The 16,552-nt window shown below is 42.9% G+C and overlaps 1 protein-coding gene across 1 annotated transcript in view; it reads right to left on the bottom strand.

Moving 5' to 3' along the window:
* Positions 1-4,373: 4,373 nt before the first annotated feature.
* Positions 4,374-16,552, bottom strand: part of LOC139388485 (laminin, gamma 3) — a 241,296-nt gene continuing 229,117 nt past the window's right edge. The window contains exons 21-28 of the mRNA XM_071135177.1: positions 15,783-15,917; positions 12,555-12,771; positions 12,198-12,341; positions 10,396-10,498; positions 9,651-9,853; positions 9,317-9,457; positions 7,468-7,567; positions 4,374-6,307 (exon numbers count right to left, since the gene is read on the bottom strand). Coding sequence (XP_070991278.1) covers positions 6,045-6,307; positions 7,468-7,567; positions 9,317-9,457; positions 9,651-9,853; positions 10,396-10,498; positions 12,198-12,341; positions 12,555-12,771; positions 15,783-15,917 — 1,306 coding nt within the window. The 3' untranslated portion in view covers positions 4,374-6,044. The remainder of the gene's footprint in view (positions 6,308-7,467; positions 7,568-9,316; positions 9,458-9,650; positions 9,854-10,395; positions 10,499-12,197; positions 12,342-12,554; positions 12,772-15,782; positions 15,918-16,552) is intronic.

Below are 16,552 nucleotides of genomic sequence, written 5' to 3'. Positions count from 1 at the left end.
GGGCGCGAACCCAGAGTCTCTGGTGGCACAGCTGATGCTGCAGTGCAGCACCCTTAACCACTGTGCCACCCAGGAGGCTTATACACCATTTTAAAGAAACTTATTGTAAATCCAGCCACAGTGTCCGATTTCAAATAGGCTTTACGGAAAAAGCACACCAAACAATTATGTTAGGTCAGAAACTAGTCACAGAAAACCATACAGCCATTTTCCAGCCAAGGAGAGGGCTCACAAAAATTGGAAATAGCGATTAAATGAATCACTAACCTTTGATGATCTTCATCAGATGGCACTCACAGAACTTCATGTTACACAATAAATGTCTGTTTTGTTCGATAAAGTTAATCTTTATGTCCAAAAACCTAATTTGAAATTGGTGTGTTATGTTCAAAAATGCATTGTCTCAAACAAACATCCGGTGAAAGTGCAGAGCCACATCAAATTACAGAAATACTCATAATAAACATTGATAAAAGATACAAGTGTTATGCATGGAATTATAGAAAAACTTCTCTTTAATGCAACCTCTGTGTCAGATTTCAAAAAGGCTTTACGGCGAAGATTATGTTAGGTCCGCACCTAGTCACAGAAAAACATACAGCCATTTTCCAAAGAAGGAGAGGTGTCAGAAATAGCGCTATAAATATTCACTTACCTTTGATGATCTTGACCGGAATGCACTTCCAGGGATCCCAGTTCCACAATAAATGTTTGTTTTGTTCGATAAAGTCCATCATTTATGTCCAAATACCTCCTTTTTGTTCGCGCGTTTAGCCTAGTGATCCAAATGCTCAATGCGCGATCACTTAGTTCCGACGAAAAGTTTAAAAAGTTATATTACAGTTCGTAGAAACATGTCAATTGATGTATAGAATCAATCTTTAGGCTGTTTTATCATAAATCTTCAATAATGTTTCAACCGGACAGTGCAATATGACCCCATAGACACTGTATATTGGATAGGCAAAGACTTGAAAACCTACAAACCTCAGATCTCCCACTTCCTGGTTGGATTTTTTCTCAGGTTTTTGCCTGCCATATGAGTTCTGTTATACTCACAGACATCATTCAAACAGTTTTAGAAACTTCAGATTGGTTTCTATTCAAATCTACTAATTGTATGCATATTCTAGCTTTTGGGCCTGAGTAGCAGGCAGTTTACTCTGGGCACCTTATTATCCAAGCTACTCAATATTGCCCTCCACTCCCAAAGAAGTTAACCACTCCCTGTGCCTCATAGCCTTTGGTCCCATATATCCCTGGTCTTTGTCACTGCTCTCCCTCCGTCTGATTGCAACAACACCATCCTTACAGTGGTGGATAGGTTTTCTGAAGCCACTCATTTCAATCCCCCCCCTAAGTTACCTTCAGCCAAGGGGTTGCTCCAGCTCATGGTGCAGCACGTCTTCCGAATCCATGGACTTCCAGTTGACATGGTCTCTGTTTGTGGTCCACAGTCCTTGTCCCAATTCTGGAAGGCGTTCTGCACCCTCATTGGGTCGTTGGCCAGCCTTTCCTCCGGGTTTAAGCCTCAGTCCAACGGCCAGTCGGAGCGTGCCAATCAGGACCTAGAGACGACTCTTCGGTGCCTCATCTCGGCCAATCCCACCACCTGGAGCCAGCAAATCGTGTGGGTGGAGTACGCCCGGGAACACCCTTCCCTGCTTGGCCACTGGGCTCTCTTCTTTTGAGTGTTCCCTAGGTTACCAGCCTCCACTCTTCCCAGAGCAAAAGGAAGATGTCAACATACCCTCAGCCCAGATGTTCGTCCGTCGCTGTCGGCGTACCTGGAAGAGAGCCCGGTCCCCTCTTTTTAAGACCAGCTCCAGGTATTGGCGACAGGTGGACCGCCACCAGACGCCGGCTCCCCGCTATCTTCTCGGGCAGAGGGTATGGCTCTCCACTCCAGATCTGCCCTTCAGGGTGGAATCCCGTAAACTTTCCCCCTGCTTTATCGGCCCCTTTCCCATCTCTAAAATCCTTAGACCCACTTATGTTCGTCTTCTGTTGCCCTGCACCCTCCGTATACAATCCACTTTTCATGTGTCTAAGATTAAACCTTTGTCTCACAGCCCTTTGTCTCCTGTTTCCAGGCCCACCCTCCCTCCCCGTCTCATTGATGGCCACCCGGCATACACGGCGAGACGCCTCCTGAGGGTTCAACCTCAAGGCAGGGGTGTCCAGTTACTGGTTGAGAGGGTTATGGCCTGGAGGAGAGTTGCTGGGTCCCCGCTAAGGACATCCTGGACCCGGTCCTCATCACTGACTTTCACAGCAGGCATCCCGGTCAACCAAGTATGTGCCCAGGTAGGCCGCCAGGTGGGGGTGGGTACTGTCACACGCTGAACTGTTTCACCTGTCTTGTGCTTGTCTTCTCCCCCCACCAGGTGGCTCCCATTTGTTCCCATTATCCCCTGTGTATTTATACCGGTGGTTTCTGTTTGTCTGTTGCCAGTTCGTCTCGTCAAGCTTACCAGCGTGTTTTTCTAGTCCCTGTTTTCTAGTTCTCACGGTTCCAACCTTTTCTGGCTGCCCTGATCCTGAGTCCGCCTGCCCCTTGTATTTTATTAAATGTCAGAGACTCGAACCATCTGCCTCCTGTGTCTGCATTTGGGTCTCGTCCTGTGTCATTATACATTAAGAATGTATGGGTTTAAGATCATGCTGAGCTTTCTGCAGTACAGCTATATGAAGTAGTGTGGAGGTCCCAGCATAATGTACAGTACCAGTCAAAAGTTTGGACACATCTACTCATTCAAGGGTTTTTCTTTATTTTTACTATTTTCTACATTGTAGAATAATAGTGAAGACATCAAAACTATGAAATAACACATATGGAATCACGTAGTAATCAAAATATATATTATATTTAAGATTCTTCAAAATAGCCACCATTTTCCTTGATGACAGCTTTGCACACTCTTGGCATTCTCTCAACCAGCTTAATGAGATGGTCAACTGGAAGGCATTTCAATTAACAGGTGTGCCTTGTTAAAAGTTCATTTGTGGAATTTCTTTCCTTCTTAATGCGTTTGAGCCAATCAGTTGTGCTTGTTACAAGGAAGAGAGCCATATTTGGTAAAAGACCAAGTCCATAGTATGGCAAGAACAGCTCAAATAAGCAAAGAGAAATGAGAGCATCATTACTTTAAGACATGAAGGTCAGTCAATCCAGAAAATATCAAGAACTTTGAACGTTTCTTCAAGTGCAGTCGCAAACAACATCAAGCGCTATGATAAAACTGGCTCTCATGAGGACATCCACAGGAAAGGAGACCCAAAGTTACCTCTGCTGCATAGGAAAAGTTCATTAGTTACCAGCATCAAATTGCAGCCCAAATAAATGCTTCAAAGAGTTCAAGTAACAGACGCATCTCAACATCAACTGTTCAGAGGAGACTGTGTGAATCAGGCCTTCATGGTCGAATTGGTGCAAAGACACCACTACTAAAGGACAACAAGGAGAGACTTGCTTGTGCCAAGAAACACGAGCAATGGACATTAGACCGGTGGAAAGTCCAAATGTGATATTTCTGGTTGTAACCGCCGTGTCTTTGTGAGACGCAGATTAGGTGAATGGATGATCTCCACATTTGTGGTTCCAACCATTAAGCATGGAAGAGGAGGTGTGATGGTGTGGGGGTGCTTTGCTGGTGACACTGTTTGTGATTTATTTAGAATTCAAGGCACACTTAACTAGCATGGCTACCACAGCATTATGCTGCAATACACCATCCCATCTGGTTTGCGGTTAGTGGGACTATCGTTTGTTTTTCAGCAGGAGAATGACCCAACACACCTCCAGGCTGTGTAAGGGCTATTTGACCAAGGAGAGTGATGGAGTGCTGCATCAGATGACCTGACCTCAACCCAATTGAGATGGTTTGGGATGAGTTGGACCGCAGAGTGAAGGAAAAGCAGCCAACAGGTGCTCAGCATATGTGGGAACTCCTTCAAGACTGTTGGAAAAGCATTCCAGGTGAAGCTGGTTGAGAGAATGCCAAGATTGTGCAAAGCCGTCAAGGCAAAGGGTGGCTACTTTGAATAATCTAAAATCTAAAATATATTTTGATTTGTTTAACACTTTTTGGTTACTACATGATTCCATATGTGTTATTTCGTAGTTTTGATGTCTTCACTATTATTCTACAATGTAGAAAATAGTCCAAATAAAGACAAACCCTTGACTGGTACTGTATATATGGGTCAACAACACACAGCAAGTGATGTTCTCTGGATGCCAGAAATTCTTGTGAGTCTTTGTCTCCTCCGTGTGGTAAATGCAATAACTGCATGGAGGTTTTATGTTAGTTTTATCTACAATAAGTGATCCAATATTGAACAGAAATATAGTCCCATCAAGTCTGAAGTTATTAATGTAATAACAATTTTATTTATATAAGGCACTTCTATCACTGCTTTTCATCATCGATATTTGACTCAGTATACATTTTTAGGTGTTCATTATACAGTCTTGTCTATGGCTTTGGCAATTACTGTGCTTGTTTCTTCAATACTAGTAAACAGCACCAATATGTGGCCAGAAGGAGATATTGCAAAGAGATGTTATTTACAAAATCACACAAACATGCACGCGCGTGCACACACACACACACACACACACACCCACAATCCATTTTATTTTCATTTTTTGCTTTCAACAGTTTTTTCTGGCTATTATCTAAACACAAAACCAATCATATACTATTTGTTGTCCGACAAAATACAATCACCTGCTGAAATGGAACATATTCTTTGCAGAGGTCCCATTTCTATATTTTCCATAATTCAGCAGGTATTCCAGCCTCAGGTACCCACATAGAACAAACAAACAGTTAGCTGTTTTAGTCCTTTTCCATTTGCCAGACAAGAGAAGATAATTTGCTCAGAGAGAGAAAGAGAGAGAGAAAGAAAGATAGAGAGAAAGGTAGAATGTTTTAGAGAAAAGTGAAAAAAGGAGATTGAGGAAAAGCGAGGGGCACACGCAGAATTCCAAACTATGTGTGTGTGTGTGTGTGTGTGTCTGTGGCTGTGTGTTTGCAGTAGAAGGCTGAACCCTACAGAGGGCAAAATGACTAATTGTTAATTATGGTGGGCTGATGAAAAATAACTCAAGTGTAAATGAATGTGTCAGGTTGGAGAAGCGCCACAGCGCAAACACTCCTTCCTCCAAAGTGGAAAATCAGCATTATTTAAAACTTGATAGAACACAGGGAGCTAGCTGACTGTTATTATTCACAGATGAATTCAAATGCTGTTGGAAATATGAAGGGGGAAATTAAATGAGAATGAACATAAACACTAAGGAAACAGGGCAGGGGTGATATGGATTTAGAAGGAGGGATGGAGAGAGGGGATTAAGAGGCTAGAACAGGAGAGAGGACGGTTAAAGCCAAAAAGGAGTGAGGGGTAGAATTAAAAGAAAGAACGTGATAATAATGGTGGAAGTTGAAAGCGGGCAATGGCAATGGAAAACTGCTTATGGCTGAATATCTGCTAAATATGTGTATAAGACCAATACGGTTTGATTTAGTGGTACTGACGGTATCAGCCAGGTCAGTATAGTAGAGGTCAAAGTTTGAAAAGCACAGAGACAAAGTGGTAGAACTGTGTGACTGTACTGCAGCAAAGGGGGATGCACAACCACAACCACAGTACTGAAGAACAAACTAAGATACCTGGATGATTCCACCTACACTCCTCATCTATGGCTGTGTCCCAAACGGCACCCTAATACCTACACAGTGCACTACTTTTGCCCTATGGGCCCTGGTCAAAATTAGTCCACTATATGGAATAGGGTGCATTTTGGGACTCAGATATTATCTCCCCTAAATAATTCAAATACCAATGTCCTATCCATCATCTGTGGCCCTACTTGTCCCCTCTTCACCTTCCTATGCCCAATTACAATTATTCTGGTGTAAGAAACATGGTGGGACCTCTCTTTTAAATCATTGAAGTGTTGTGAACGAGTGTGTATACACCAGGAAGGCGGTAGAATGCATGGACTAGGGCTCTAGTGTCCTCTTGGTGCCCCGATCCTAGTGTCCCTCTATCCCCGAGGCCTGAGGGCAGGTCTGGGGCAGGTGCAGGGCAATGTCCTTCAGACTGTCTCTCTCCTGTCTGATCTCCTGCAGGTCCTGTTCCAGGTGGGTCAGCTGGCTGTTCTGGTCCTGGGCGGCTGATCGCAGGGTCTGGATCTTCCCGTTCAGGGCCGGGCTCTCCACGCTGCCACGCAGAACACTCAACCGCACCGCCGTCTCACTCAGTATACGTTCAAACCGTTCCAGCGCCATGCCCCCATCTGGTCAACAGAAAACAGAGTATTTGAGGTACTACATTGTTCTTTCAGGAGTTATTTTGAAAAAGCGTGAGACACAGAAGGAGGGATGAACAGGGTACTTTAAAGCTAGGAGTATTGAGCAGGCCTACACTCTCAGTAAAAAAGCTGCTATCTAGAACCTAAAAGGGTGCTTCGGCTGTCCCCATAGGATAACCATTTGAAGAAACCTTTATGGTTCCCATAATAGTTCTACTTGGAACCAAAAGGGTTTTCCTATGTGGACAGCTGAAGAACCCGTTTGAAACCCTTTTTTCTAAGAGTGTAGTATTAAACTTTTGCCATCAGCAGGGCTCTTGTCTTCTGACATCTGTGTGCCACCATGTTGTGCCCCCCTAATAACGGGGTTAATAGAGGGATATTTCTCGATCAGGATCGTGCCACACACCCCGCCAGCTATAAGTGACTCCTAGTGACTCATTGACAGGGCCAGACGGGAACTGTGGAAAACCATTTAATCAATTCATGCACAGCTAGTTTCTGCATTTAAATCAATAAAACTATAGCAATATTTTTTGGGGTTTAATTTAGATGATTTATACCAGTGTATGTATAAATGTATAAACTGGGTAGTTCGAGCCCTGAATGCTGATTGGCTGACAGCCGTGGTATATCAGACCGTATGCCACGGGTATGACAAAACATTTCTTTGTAATTCTCTAATTACGTTGGTAACCAACTTATAATAGCAATAAGATATCTCTGGGGTTTGTGATATATGGCCAATATAACATGGCTAAAGGCTGTATCCAGGCACACCCCCTTGTGTGTTATTGCTTCATTATCTCAACCCTAGAGTTGTGGGTTGAGGTCAGGATAATCCTTCTCCGTCTGAGCAATCCTTTTGGACCAATTTACTAATGACCATTCTGACTTCTCTATCTGACATATGACTGACTGGATGGAAGTCAAGTCTGATCAGTGGCGAGGGCAGTAACATGTAAGTGTAGACGTTTCTGGTTGATCTGAAATGTTGCATTTGTTACTGCATGAAATGTATGTGCATCCCAAATGGCACCCTATTGTTCTACTTTTGACCTGATGGGCCCAAAAGTAGTGCACTATATTGGGAGTAGGAATCCTTTTTGTGACAGACAAGAAAACGTCAGCAGGTTTGAACTTACCTATTTTACTGACGAGCTGGGTGAGTGTGAGGGAGTAGGCCTCAAGCTGCAGCTTAGCTGCCTGGATGTTCACCTTTACACTGGCCAGAGACTCTACAGGCTGGTGATCACAGAGGGAGAAATATACAGTGACATCACGTGCATAGATCAGGGCTTTCCAACCCTCTTCCTGGAGATCTACCATCCTGTAAGTTCAGTCCAACCCTCTTCCTGGAGATCTACCATCCTGTGAGTTCTCAGTCCAACCCTCCTTTAGCACATCTGATTCTACGAAGTAACTGCTCACCAAGACCTTAAAGCTAAGAATCCTTAGTTTATACATCAATTTCTGGACTTGTATGATATACTGTAGACCCGTTGATTCTTGAAGAATATAACTTTTAAATGCCTCATGAGCCGAGATCAACTGTCATACTCATCAAAACCCAAGACATATACAGTATATACAGTATATAACAATATATATATATATATTTGTGAACAACGCGAATGCAATCAAACACTGTATGGCTTCAAAACATGGTTAAAACGATCGTGTTGATATCATGCATGGTCAGTCCTTGCATCCATAGCTCAGTCTATGATTTTGAGAGTGGTTACATTTCTCCAAGCTCTTTTACAAAAACAGAGGCGGGTAGGTCCAGCGACAGGACCAATCAGTTAGATGGGCATTTGATTTCTATAGAGGGGGGCAGGTTTTTTTCACGGGACCTCCACATTCTTTTGTGGGTGTTACAGTAAAGACCAAAGGTGGCGCATGAGTTTCAAGTTTGGGGAAGCTTACAATTTATCCTACCATTTCTACTGATCTGCATGCCAGGTATGATTTTCAAATGCGTTATTTGAAATGGACCAGTTTAATTTCAACAATAACGTTTTAGTTTCTCAAAATCATTGTCAAGTGGTTAATCATAAAAACCTGAATAAAATGATAAAAATCTAAAAGTTCAAAATCAACTTATGCGAGAGCACCAGCCTCTGCCAAATGGACACATTGATACACCTTGATTTAAAAAAAGAGTGTATGGAACCAGTGGTTGGAACCAAAAGTATTTTACGATCATTTTGTTCTCAACAGAACCATTATTTATTTTGTTCCATTTTACTGTTCCGACCAGCAAAATAAAGTACTGAACCGGTTCGAATCCAAAACAACTACCGATTATAGCATTCCTTTCTGTTCCTTTTTAAACCTCTGAAATCATTTTTTTGTTTTTTATTTAGCTTGACATTAAATTACTCAGAGCAGCTTGTTATGGAGCTGGTAAGCTATTTCATCTATTTGGGAAAAATCTGTATTATGGCAAAAGATCAAATCTTTTGCCGTAACAGCATGGTTTAATCATAATGAAGACAAATACAAACACTATGCATTGTGCTAACAGTCACTATGGACAGACAAGTGTCAAGGCTAGATGTGACTGAACTTTTGTTGGTGGGGAGAGAGCGAGAGAGAGTGGAGGAGGAGGCTTGAAGCGCTCAGCACCTTGTTATGACATGCATTACCTGAAATAGCCCCAAAGAATTAGTAGGAGCGGCATCTATTAAGGAACTTGGAATGTATTTGAACTTCCGAGAGTTGGCTTAAAGTTGGATCAGATCTAGCTAGCTAGCTAACAAACTGCGCAGAGCAGAACTAGAATTAAAAACACGTCTGACCTTTTTGTAGTTAATAAATACAATGTGAAACATGACAACCATAGTATCCTTAACTAGTTTATCCATTCTTCTCGAATTAAAAAAATCTCTCTCCCTAATTTCTGAATCACGTGGTTTGGTTATACCTCTACATTGAGTTGTGCTTGTGCCTGGGTAGTGTGGTTGATTAGTGGCTGTGTTTTGGTTATACCTCTGCGTTCGCCTGGGTTTGTGCCTGAACAGTGTGGTTCTCCTGCTCAGCCAGCTGCTGCAGGGTTATGTCTACAGATGAGCTGAGCTGGGCAGACAATGTCCTCGTGTGCTTGCCCTGGGTTAGGGTGGCCTTGGCCTCCTGGGCTCAGAGAAAAACACAGAGGAATATGAAGAATAAAGGAAAGAGATAAATGAACATGGTTCCGAGGGGTGAGGTGTGTTACGTGAATGGAATCTCATTGCTCAACCCACAGGGTGAGTTGGAAACATAGCTCACGCATGCACACACGCACAACACGCACACATCTATGCCACCCCACACCCATACTTACTTTAGACAGGGCATTTGCGGTGTGTTTTGCTTCTTGTGCGGTAGCGTTGGAGAGGGTAGCGCTTTCCAAGGCAGGCCTAAGGACTCGCTTGGTCTGGTTCACCTTCTTACTGACGTCTTCCAGAACCTTCTCCCTCAGCAGCCTCTCCCTCTTCAGAGCAGCCTTCGTCTGGGCCTGCCTTTGAGGCCACTCTCTCTGCATGTCTGAGGGATGAAGAGGGGCAACGCAGGTTGGCCAGCGACATGGCTACAGAAGTGATAATAACTGACAATGGGTAGTGTAAGACTATTCTATTTCACACAATCTATGTACTAGTAACACAGTTGGTGAGAAAATATTACTTCTAGTCCCATGCCATTTTATTCCATTTTACTCAGATTCCCCTGATGACATTTCCAACAACAAATCCGAAGTGGCACCTTGTTTATTTTTATTTTTTATAAACAGTGAACATATTATTATAATGAATTGAAGGCTGTGAAACTGAAAGTGCATTTGAGACCACAATCGCAGATGCTCTTACTCCCCACACAAAATGACAAGGGGAGCGTAACAGGGTGAGACACATTCGGAATGGTTACATTTGGCTTATAGTTGTTTTTCTCAGTATAATTTTTTTCTCTTGATTTGATTGGAATAACTTTGTGGGCTGCTATTGCAGTGATGGGGATGTGAAAACTAAGCAAACTGTCGGAAATGTAAAACAACAGAAATGGAAACAAATACAAAATGCTGTAAATGTCACCTTCCAGTTCTCTCCGCAGGGTAATGGCCTTTGACTCCACTTCCTTCCCTGTCACCACCGATGACAGGGCAATGACCTTTGACCCCTGGGCTTGAACTGTCAGCTGCAGAGGCACCAGGGATGGAGAGAGAAGGGGGTGTGAACCTCACAGAACCTCAGGGACATGAGTGACATTAGACTGCACAACAACCTGACCAGAAGCATCTACCATCTACTGCAGTGTTTCCGAACTCCAGTTCTCCAGTTCTACCCCAACAGTAGCCTACAATTTGTATTAAGCCCAGACAAACACACCTGATTCAACTTGTCAACAAATCATCAAGCCCTCTGTGAGCTGAATCAGGTGTGTTTATCTGGGGCTACAACAAACATGTACTGTTGGGGGTACTCACTGGTGTACCAGACACCCCCACAGCCCCCGCAAGGTAGGGGGGGAGGGGCAACGAGCTCTGGGGGCTCATGTGCATGTCATCGATGTCACACAGTAACCCCTGTTTTTTGGGCTTCAAGAATGTGACTGATCAAAGTGCCTCAGGCTTTGAAAAATAAATTATTGAACTGATTAAAAGTAAGGGGACATCGGTGAACAAATGCCGTGTTCAACGCTATGACGGCGATAGTGCAATCAGACAGAGCCCAAAGCTTTGTTCTTAGGTAGTTCTTTACTAGTTTTAGTTTAGAAAACTATCTATCGATGGTTAAAAACAGCTTGATTACCATAGCAACATGAGGGAAACTGGGCAGAAGGAAGTGGTGATAAGCAGTTCGGCAACATCTTTAAATGAGCCTCAACAGGTTACGAAAAGAGATTGACTGTACAGGAAGTTCTGGGGACGGGTCATCTGGATGCTGGACAGCCAATAAATTGGCAGATGCGGACAGACGTATCTTTTTTAACAGTTCTTGAAGGCCAAAAAAAAAGTGGTTTGCGATTTCGTTCATACTGGCGTTGTGTGTCGGGCCTGCCACCTAGGCCTAAAGGCCGTGGTGAAAATATTTGATCACAAAAATACAAGGCGACGTAGTCGCATACTGGAGCTACTACAGACAAGCACAGACACATAGCATTTTTTTCCTAAGAGACATAAAGAGAAAAAGAGACAGACAACAGAGAGAGATGTCACAAGGAATACTTCAGGAGAATTGTTAGGCTATTTGATGTGTAATTTTTTAAATAAAAAGTGTATAAATAGCAGCTAAATACGAGCTATAGATAGTAGGCTACACTGCATAATAAAACGATCCCTAGTAAGCTGGTGTTTTGAGGGTGGACTGACTGTATTATTTGGCATTAATAGGATGGGTTTAGGCACCACAACTTTCCATCCAAGCTGGGAGAGAGTGCAAGGATGGATCAGGTCGTGCAGGTTCAGGTAGGCTATACAGGACAGTTGTATATTCTAGAAAAATCTATTGGTAGCTTGTTAGTATGCAGTTGCATCGAAAATGTATTTTACAATCCGCATTGTTTGTTTTTCCAACTTGTATTACTAAACAAGTAATTACATTATTTCCGCCAGCCAACAGTCTAAATGTCAGCATTGCAGCACCTTGTATAGCTTTGTGAATTGTCAGGCTTAACATGAGAAAACACGAATGATGCAGCCCCCAATACCTGTAGTTTACAGACTGACACTGCATGTGAATTATGTGTCAGTTATTTTGTCTATTGGTACAGTGTATTCTGTTTGTTGTTGTTAGCACCATTTCACCAGGTCAAATTTCGGTTGCATGTAAATAAATAAATAAAGGCAATTCTGACATCATGATCTACTGTAGTGTGAAGATAAAGCCCCCTTTACCTTGTGCATGTCCTGTACGGCAGCAAGGTTGTTGTGGGCGGTCTGTATTCGAGGCTCCATCTCCTCTCTGATCTTACTGGCCAGTTCTTCTTTAGACTGGACATGGAACGCCAGCTCAGATGTCCTGTTGCTCAGCTCAACACCCTGAGGGAAGGGACGCACAGCAGTGATCCATCCATCCATCCATCCATCCATCCATCCATCCATCATTCCATCCATCCATCCATCCATCCATCCATCCATCCATCATTCCATCCATCCATCCATCCATCCATCCATCCATCCATCCATCCATCCGGTCAGTCAACTTGAGAGTACAATACATTTTTGTTACCCCTGACCCTCGTAGCCACTGACCTCTGTTTGGTTGGCACCCGATCTTAGGCTGGGGTCTGATTGGTTGGTTCCTGATGAGGGGTTGGGCATCTTTTTGGACAGCTCCAATATGGAGGATGTGAGGTTAACAAAGGCAACCATGATCTCACCAGACTCCTCCTCCAGAGACAGCTGAATGGCTAGAGTCTCATTCACCTGGGCCGTCAAATTCTCCTTCATCTGCTGCATGTCTGCCATTCTGAAAGAGAGATAGAAAGAGAGAGAGATAGAAAGGGAGAGCGGGCGGAGGGGGAGAGAGAAAGAGAGAAAGAAAAATAGAGAGCGAGATAGAGAAAGAAAGGGGAGGGTGAAGAGGGAGAGAAAGAGGTTAGATCGTTCAGTGTTTTGATTCTTGAGTGTCCCTCATATTTATCAATGGACACATGAGTGCACACACACACACTTCCTGCTTTCTACCCACCCACCCACCAAATTGCTCTGAAAGAATGACAGAATTCCCCAGAACCAAGCAGACTAGTGCTGGTATGAAGGAAATCACTTTCAAGTTTCTTGCCTCCCACCAACTCCCATCGAGGCGTGGCCACCAGAGGGATTTGCATTTTTTCGTTGAGCGTTTGGGATAATCCTCAGAGCAATCTCATGCTAAGCGATGCTGCTCCTTCCATGCTGCTACTCCATGAAGCAGCCCTTGAAAGCAATAGGCTTAAAGAGGAAGGAATAGAGCTGTTCCCCTGTGACTAAATGTCTTACTTTCTCAACCAGTGTGCCTTAAAGAGCTGCAAAAAAAGAGGCAGGTTTATGACATTTTGTTGTAGGGCACCGCTACAGCTAACTAAACCACTTCTGGGCCCTGTTTGGGAAAAATATATAGAGTGACAGAGGAGCAACAAAATTGTGGAAATTAGGTACTGTGTTCAGATATTGCTTCAAGGGGCAAGGAACATCTCTTAGGGCACGGCTGTTTTTATCCTTGCTCTGTGCAGGCTAACAGGCTTTTTCGCACCTTATGTGGAGCCTTTAAAGAGAGACAGTGTTGGAGGGATGGTGTCGGCAAGAGAGCGAGAGAGAAAGAGAGAGAGAGGGAAAGAGATAGACTGTGTATCTGCCCGTGTACTGTGTAGGTGTGTCTGAGAATGAATGACTGATATTTTGTTTTCTTGTCAAATCTCCAGTTGGCATCCCATCCCTTATAGGATTAGTTAACACATAAACAAAAAAGACAATCATTTAACTCAGTGGTAATTCTTTTTCCGGTGTTCTCTGCAGTGCACATTACATTGAGCGTAATTTAAAAAAATAATAATACAATCAATAAATAATAGTAAACAGGGTTATCCAAACAATAGCTGTATCCCTAGAGCAGTAAAAAATATACATATAATACATACGGAAAGTATTCAGACCCTCTCACTATTTCCACATTTTGTTACATTACAGCCTTATTCTAAATTGAATTAAATCATTTCCCCCCCTCTTCAATGTACACACAGTACCCTATAATGACAAAGCGAAAACAGATTTTTTTACATTTTGGCAAATTTATAAAAAAAAATATAAACAGAAAATACCTTATTTACATAAGTATTCAAAACGTTTGCTTTGAGACTCGAAATTGAGCTCAGGTGCATCCTGTTTCCATTGATCATCCTTGAGATGTTTCTACAACTTGATTTGGAGTCCACCTCTGGTAAATTCAATTGATTGGACATGATTTGGAAAGGCACACACCTGTCTATATAAGGTCCCACAGTTGACAGTGCATGTCAGAGCAAAAACCAAGCCATGAGGTCGAAGGAATTGTTTGGAACCACCAAGACTCTTCCTAGAGCTGGACGCCCGGCCAAACAGAGCAATCGAGGGAGAAGGGCCTTGATCAGGGAGGTGACCAAGAACCCGATGGTCACTCTGACAGAGCTCCAGAGTTCCTTTGTGGAGATGGGAGAACCTTCCAGAAGGACAACCATCTCTGCATCACTCCACCGATTAGGCCGTTATGGTAGAGGGGCCAGACGGAAACCACTCCTCAGTAAAAGGCACATGAAAGCCCGCTTGGAGTTGGATTATGGTTGGTTTAGTTTTCCTGGTTGATATTATTATGATGCTTGCCTGTTGTGAAGTAATCTGTTCATCTTTAGCTTCTCGTCTGACTGCAGTTTTGATGTTTAATGCCCCCCCCCACGCAATGACTGTGATGATCAGCTGTTTTTTTCATGAGATGTCGTTCTACCCTGAGGAGAACCCACAGGAATGAGTGGCACTGTGCCTTGTTAAAGTATTTACCAGTAAGGGTAATGGGATAAGGTTTGAGGCACACTGGTTTCATGGGTGTTCTCTTTTTGTTTGAGTTTCTAATTTTAGTATAGATACCTCTCTTTTGAGAGACATGTGTAAAATATTGTTAACTATCATGAATAAGTGATAAAAGGAGTGGTAGTGTAGTAGAATTGTACTATGTCTCTTTCTGCTTTTTCAGTGTCTCACACTTATCATATGTTTGACCTGTTGCATACTTAGAAATGTGCCTGTTGTAGACAGACACGGTGTCTGAGGTTTGTTCTCACAAGGTCAGCGGGAGTGGAAATATTGGCTGAACGCCCAGACTGTGGTTGCCAGGTGATCTCCTCCTCTGCAGCCGATCACTGGGAGCAAAACGCTTTGCTGAGAAAGGATGCACTTGGCTATCTTTGTGTAACCTAAAGCGATGGTATAAATACGCTGATGGGGGAAAAACCTCATCAGAGCTTCTGACTAAACTCCACATGAGGTGCTGTTTGTCTGTAATCTATCCACTGGCGTGAATAAACTTAAATTAATTTAAGCTTGACATTGGGGTCCTTAGTGGTCATTTCCATGACACCTGTTTGTATTTTCCTTTTGTATACATTTATTTTCATCACCATCTGAACACATAACGATCCACTTGGACTGGCCGACCAAGAGGTCAAGAAAGGTAGAACTGGCCTTGGACCAAGGTAAGGTTGTTGCCTCCCTAGGCACATGTACATTCAACACCTATGCGCATATGCTGATTTCTCACATAGATGCACATCTTAAAATCAGGTTACATACCAGTTAACTACTCCCAAGACCCCTAGACATAACGAGTGCAGCAAAAATCAGTAGGCTGGTTATTGGTTTCGTAACAATGCATATAGAATGGTGAGAATCGCGATACATATATCGGCACCTAAGTATTGTGATGAAAGTCCCTGGCAATTCCCAGCCCGTGTGTGATGCCTAGTTACTCACTGCTCCGTGAGGTTGCTGATGTATTCCTCAATAGAGTTGTCCTCCAGTAGGTCCATCAGGAGAGAGTAGGTCTGGTTGGAGGCCATGAAAGCTTTGGTCGCTATAGACTCTATATGACCAGCCATCTCTGTGTGACTGAAAGATGGAGACAGGGAATCGTATAAGATATATATATATACACTACCGTGCAATAGTTTGGGGTCACTTAGAAATGTCCTTGTTTTTGAAAGAAAACACACATCAAATTGATCAGAAATACAGTGTAGACATGGTTAATGTTGTAAATTACTATGGTAGCTGGAAACGACAGATTTTTTATGGAATATCTACAGTTGAAATTGGAAGTTTACATACACTTTGTCATTACAACTTGTTTTTCAACCACTCCAGAAATTTCTTGTTAACAAACTATATTTTTGCAAGTCGATTAGGACATCTACTTTGTACATGACACAAGTAATTTTTCCAACAATTGTTTACAGACAAATTATTTCACTGATAATTCACTGTACCACAATTCCAGTGGGTCAGAAGTTTATATACACTAAGTTGACTTTGCCTTCAAACAGCTTGGAAAATTCCAGAAATTTATATAATGGTTTTAAAAGCTTCTGATAGGCTAATTGTGTGCCTCTTTGCTTGACATGATGGGAAAATCAAAAGAAATCAGCCAAGGCCTCAGAAAACAAATTGTGGACCTCCACAACTCTGGTTCATCCTTGGGAGCAATTTCCAAACGCCTGAATGTACTTTGGTCCGAAAAGTGCAAA

This window comes from Oncorhynchus clarkii, chromosome 29, assembly GCF_045791955.1.
Source record: "Oncorhynchus clarkii lewisi isolate Uvic-CL-2024 chromosome 29, UVic_Ocla_1.0, whole genome shotgun sequence".
NCBI classification, from domain to species: Eukaryota; Metazoa; Chordata; class Actinopteri; order Salmoniformes; family Salmonidae; genus Oncorhynchus; species Oncorhynchus clarkii.
The sequence above is the reverse complement of the archived record's forward strand: the minus strand, read 5'-3'. Positions and strand labels throughout refer to the sequence as shown.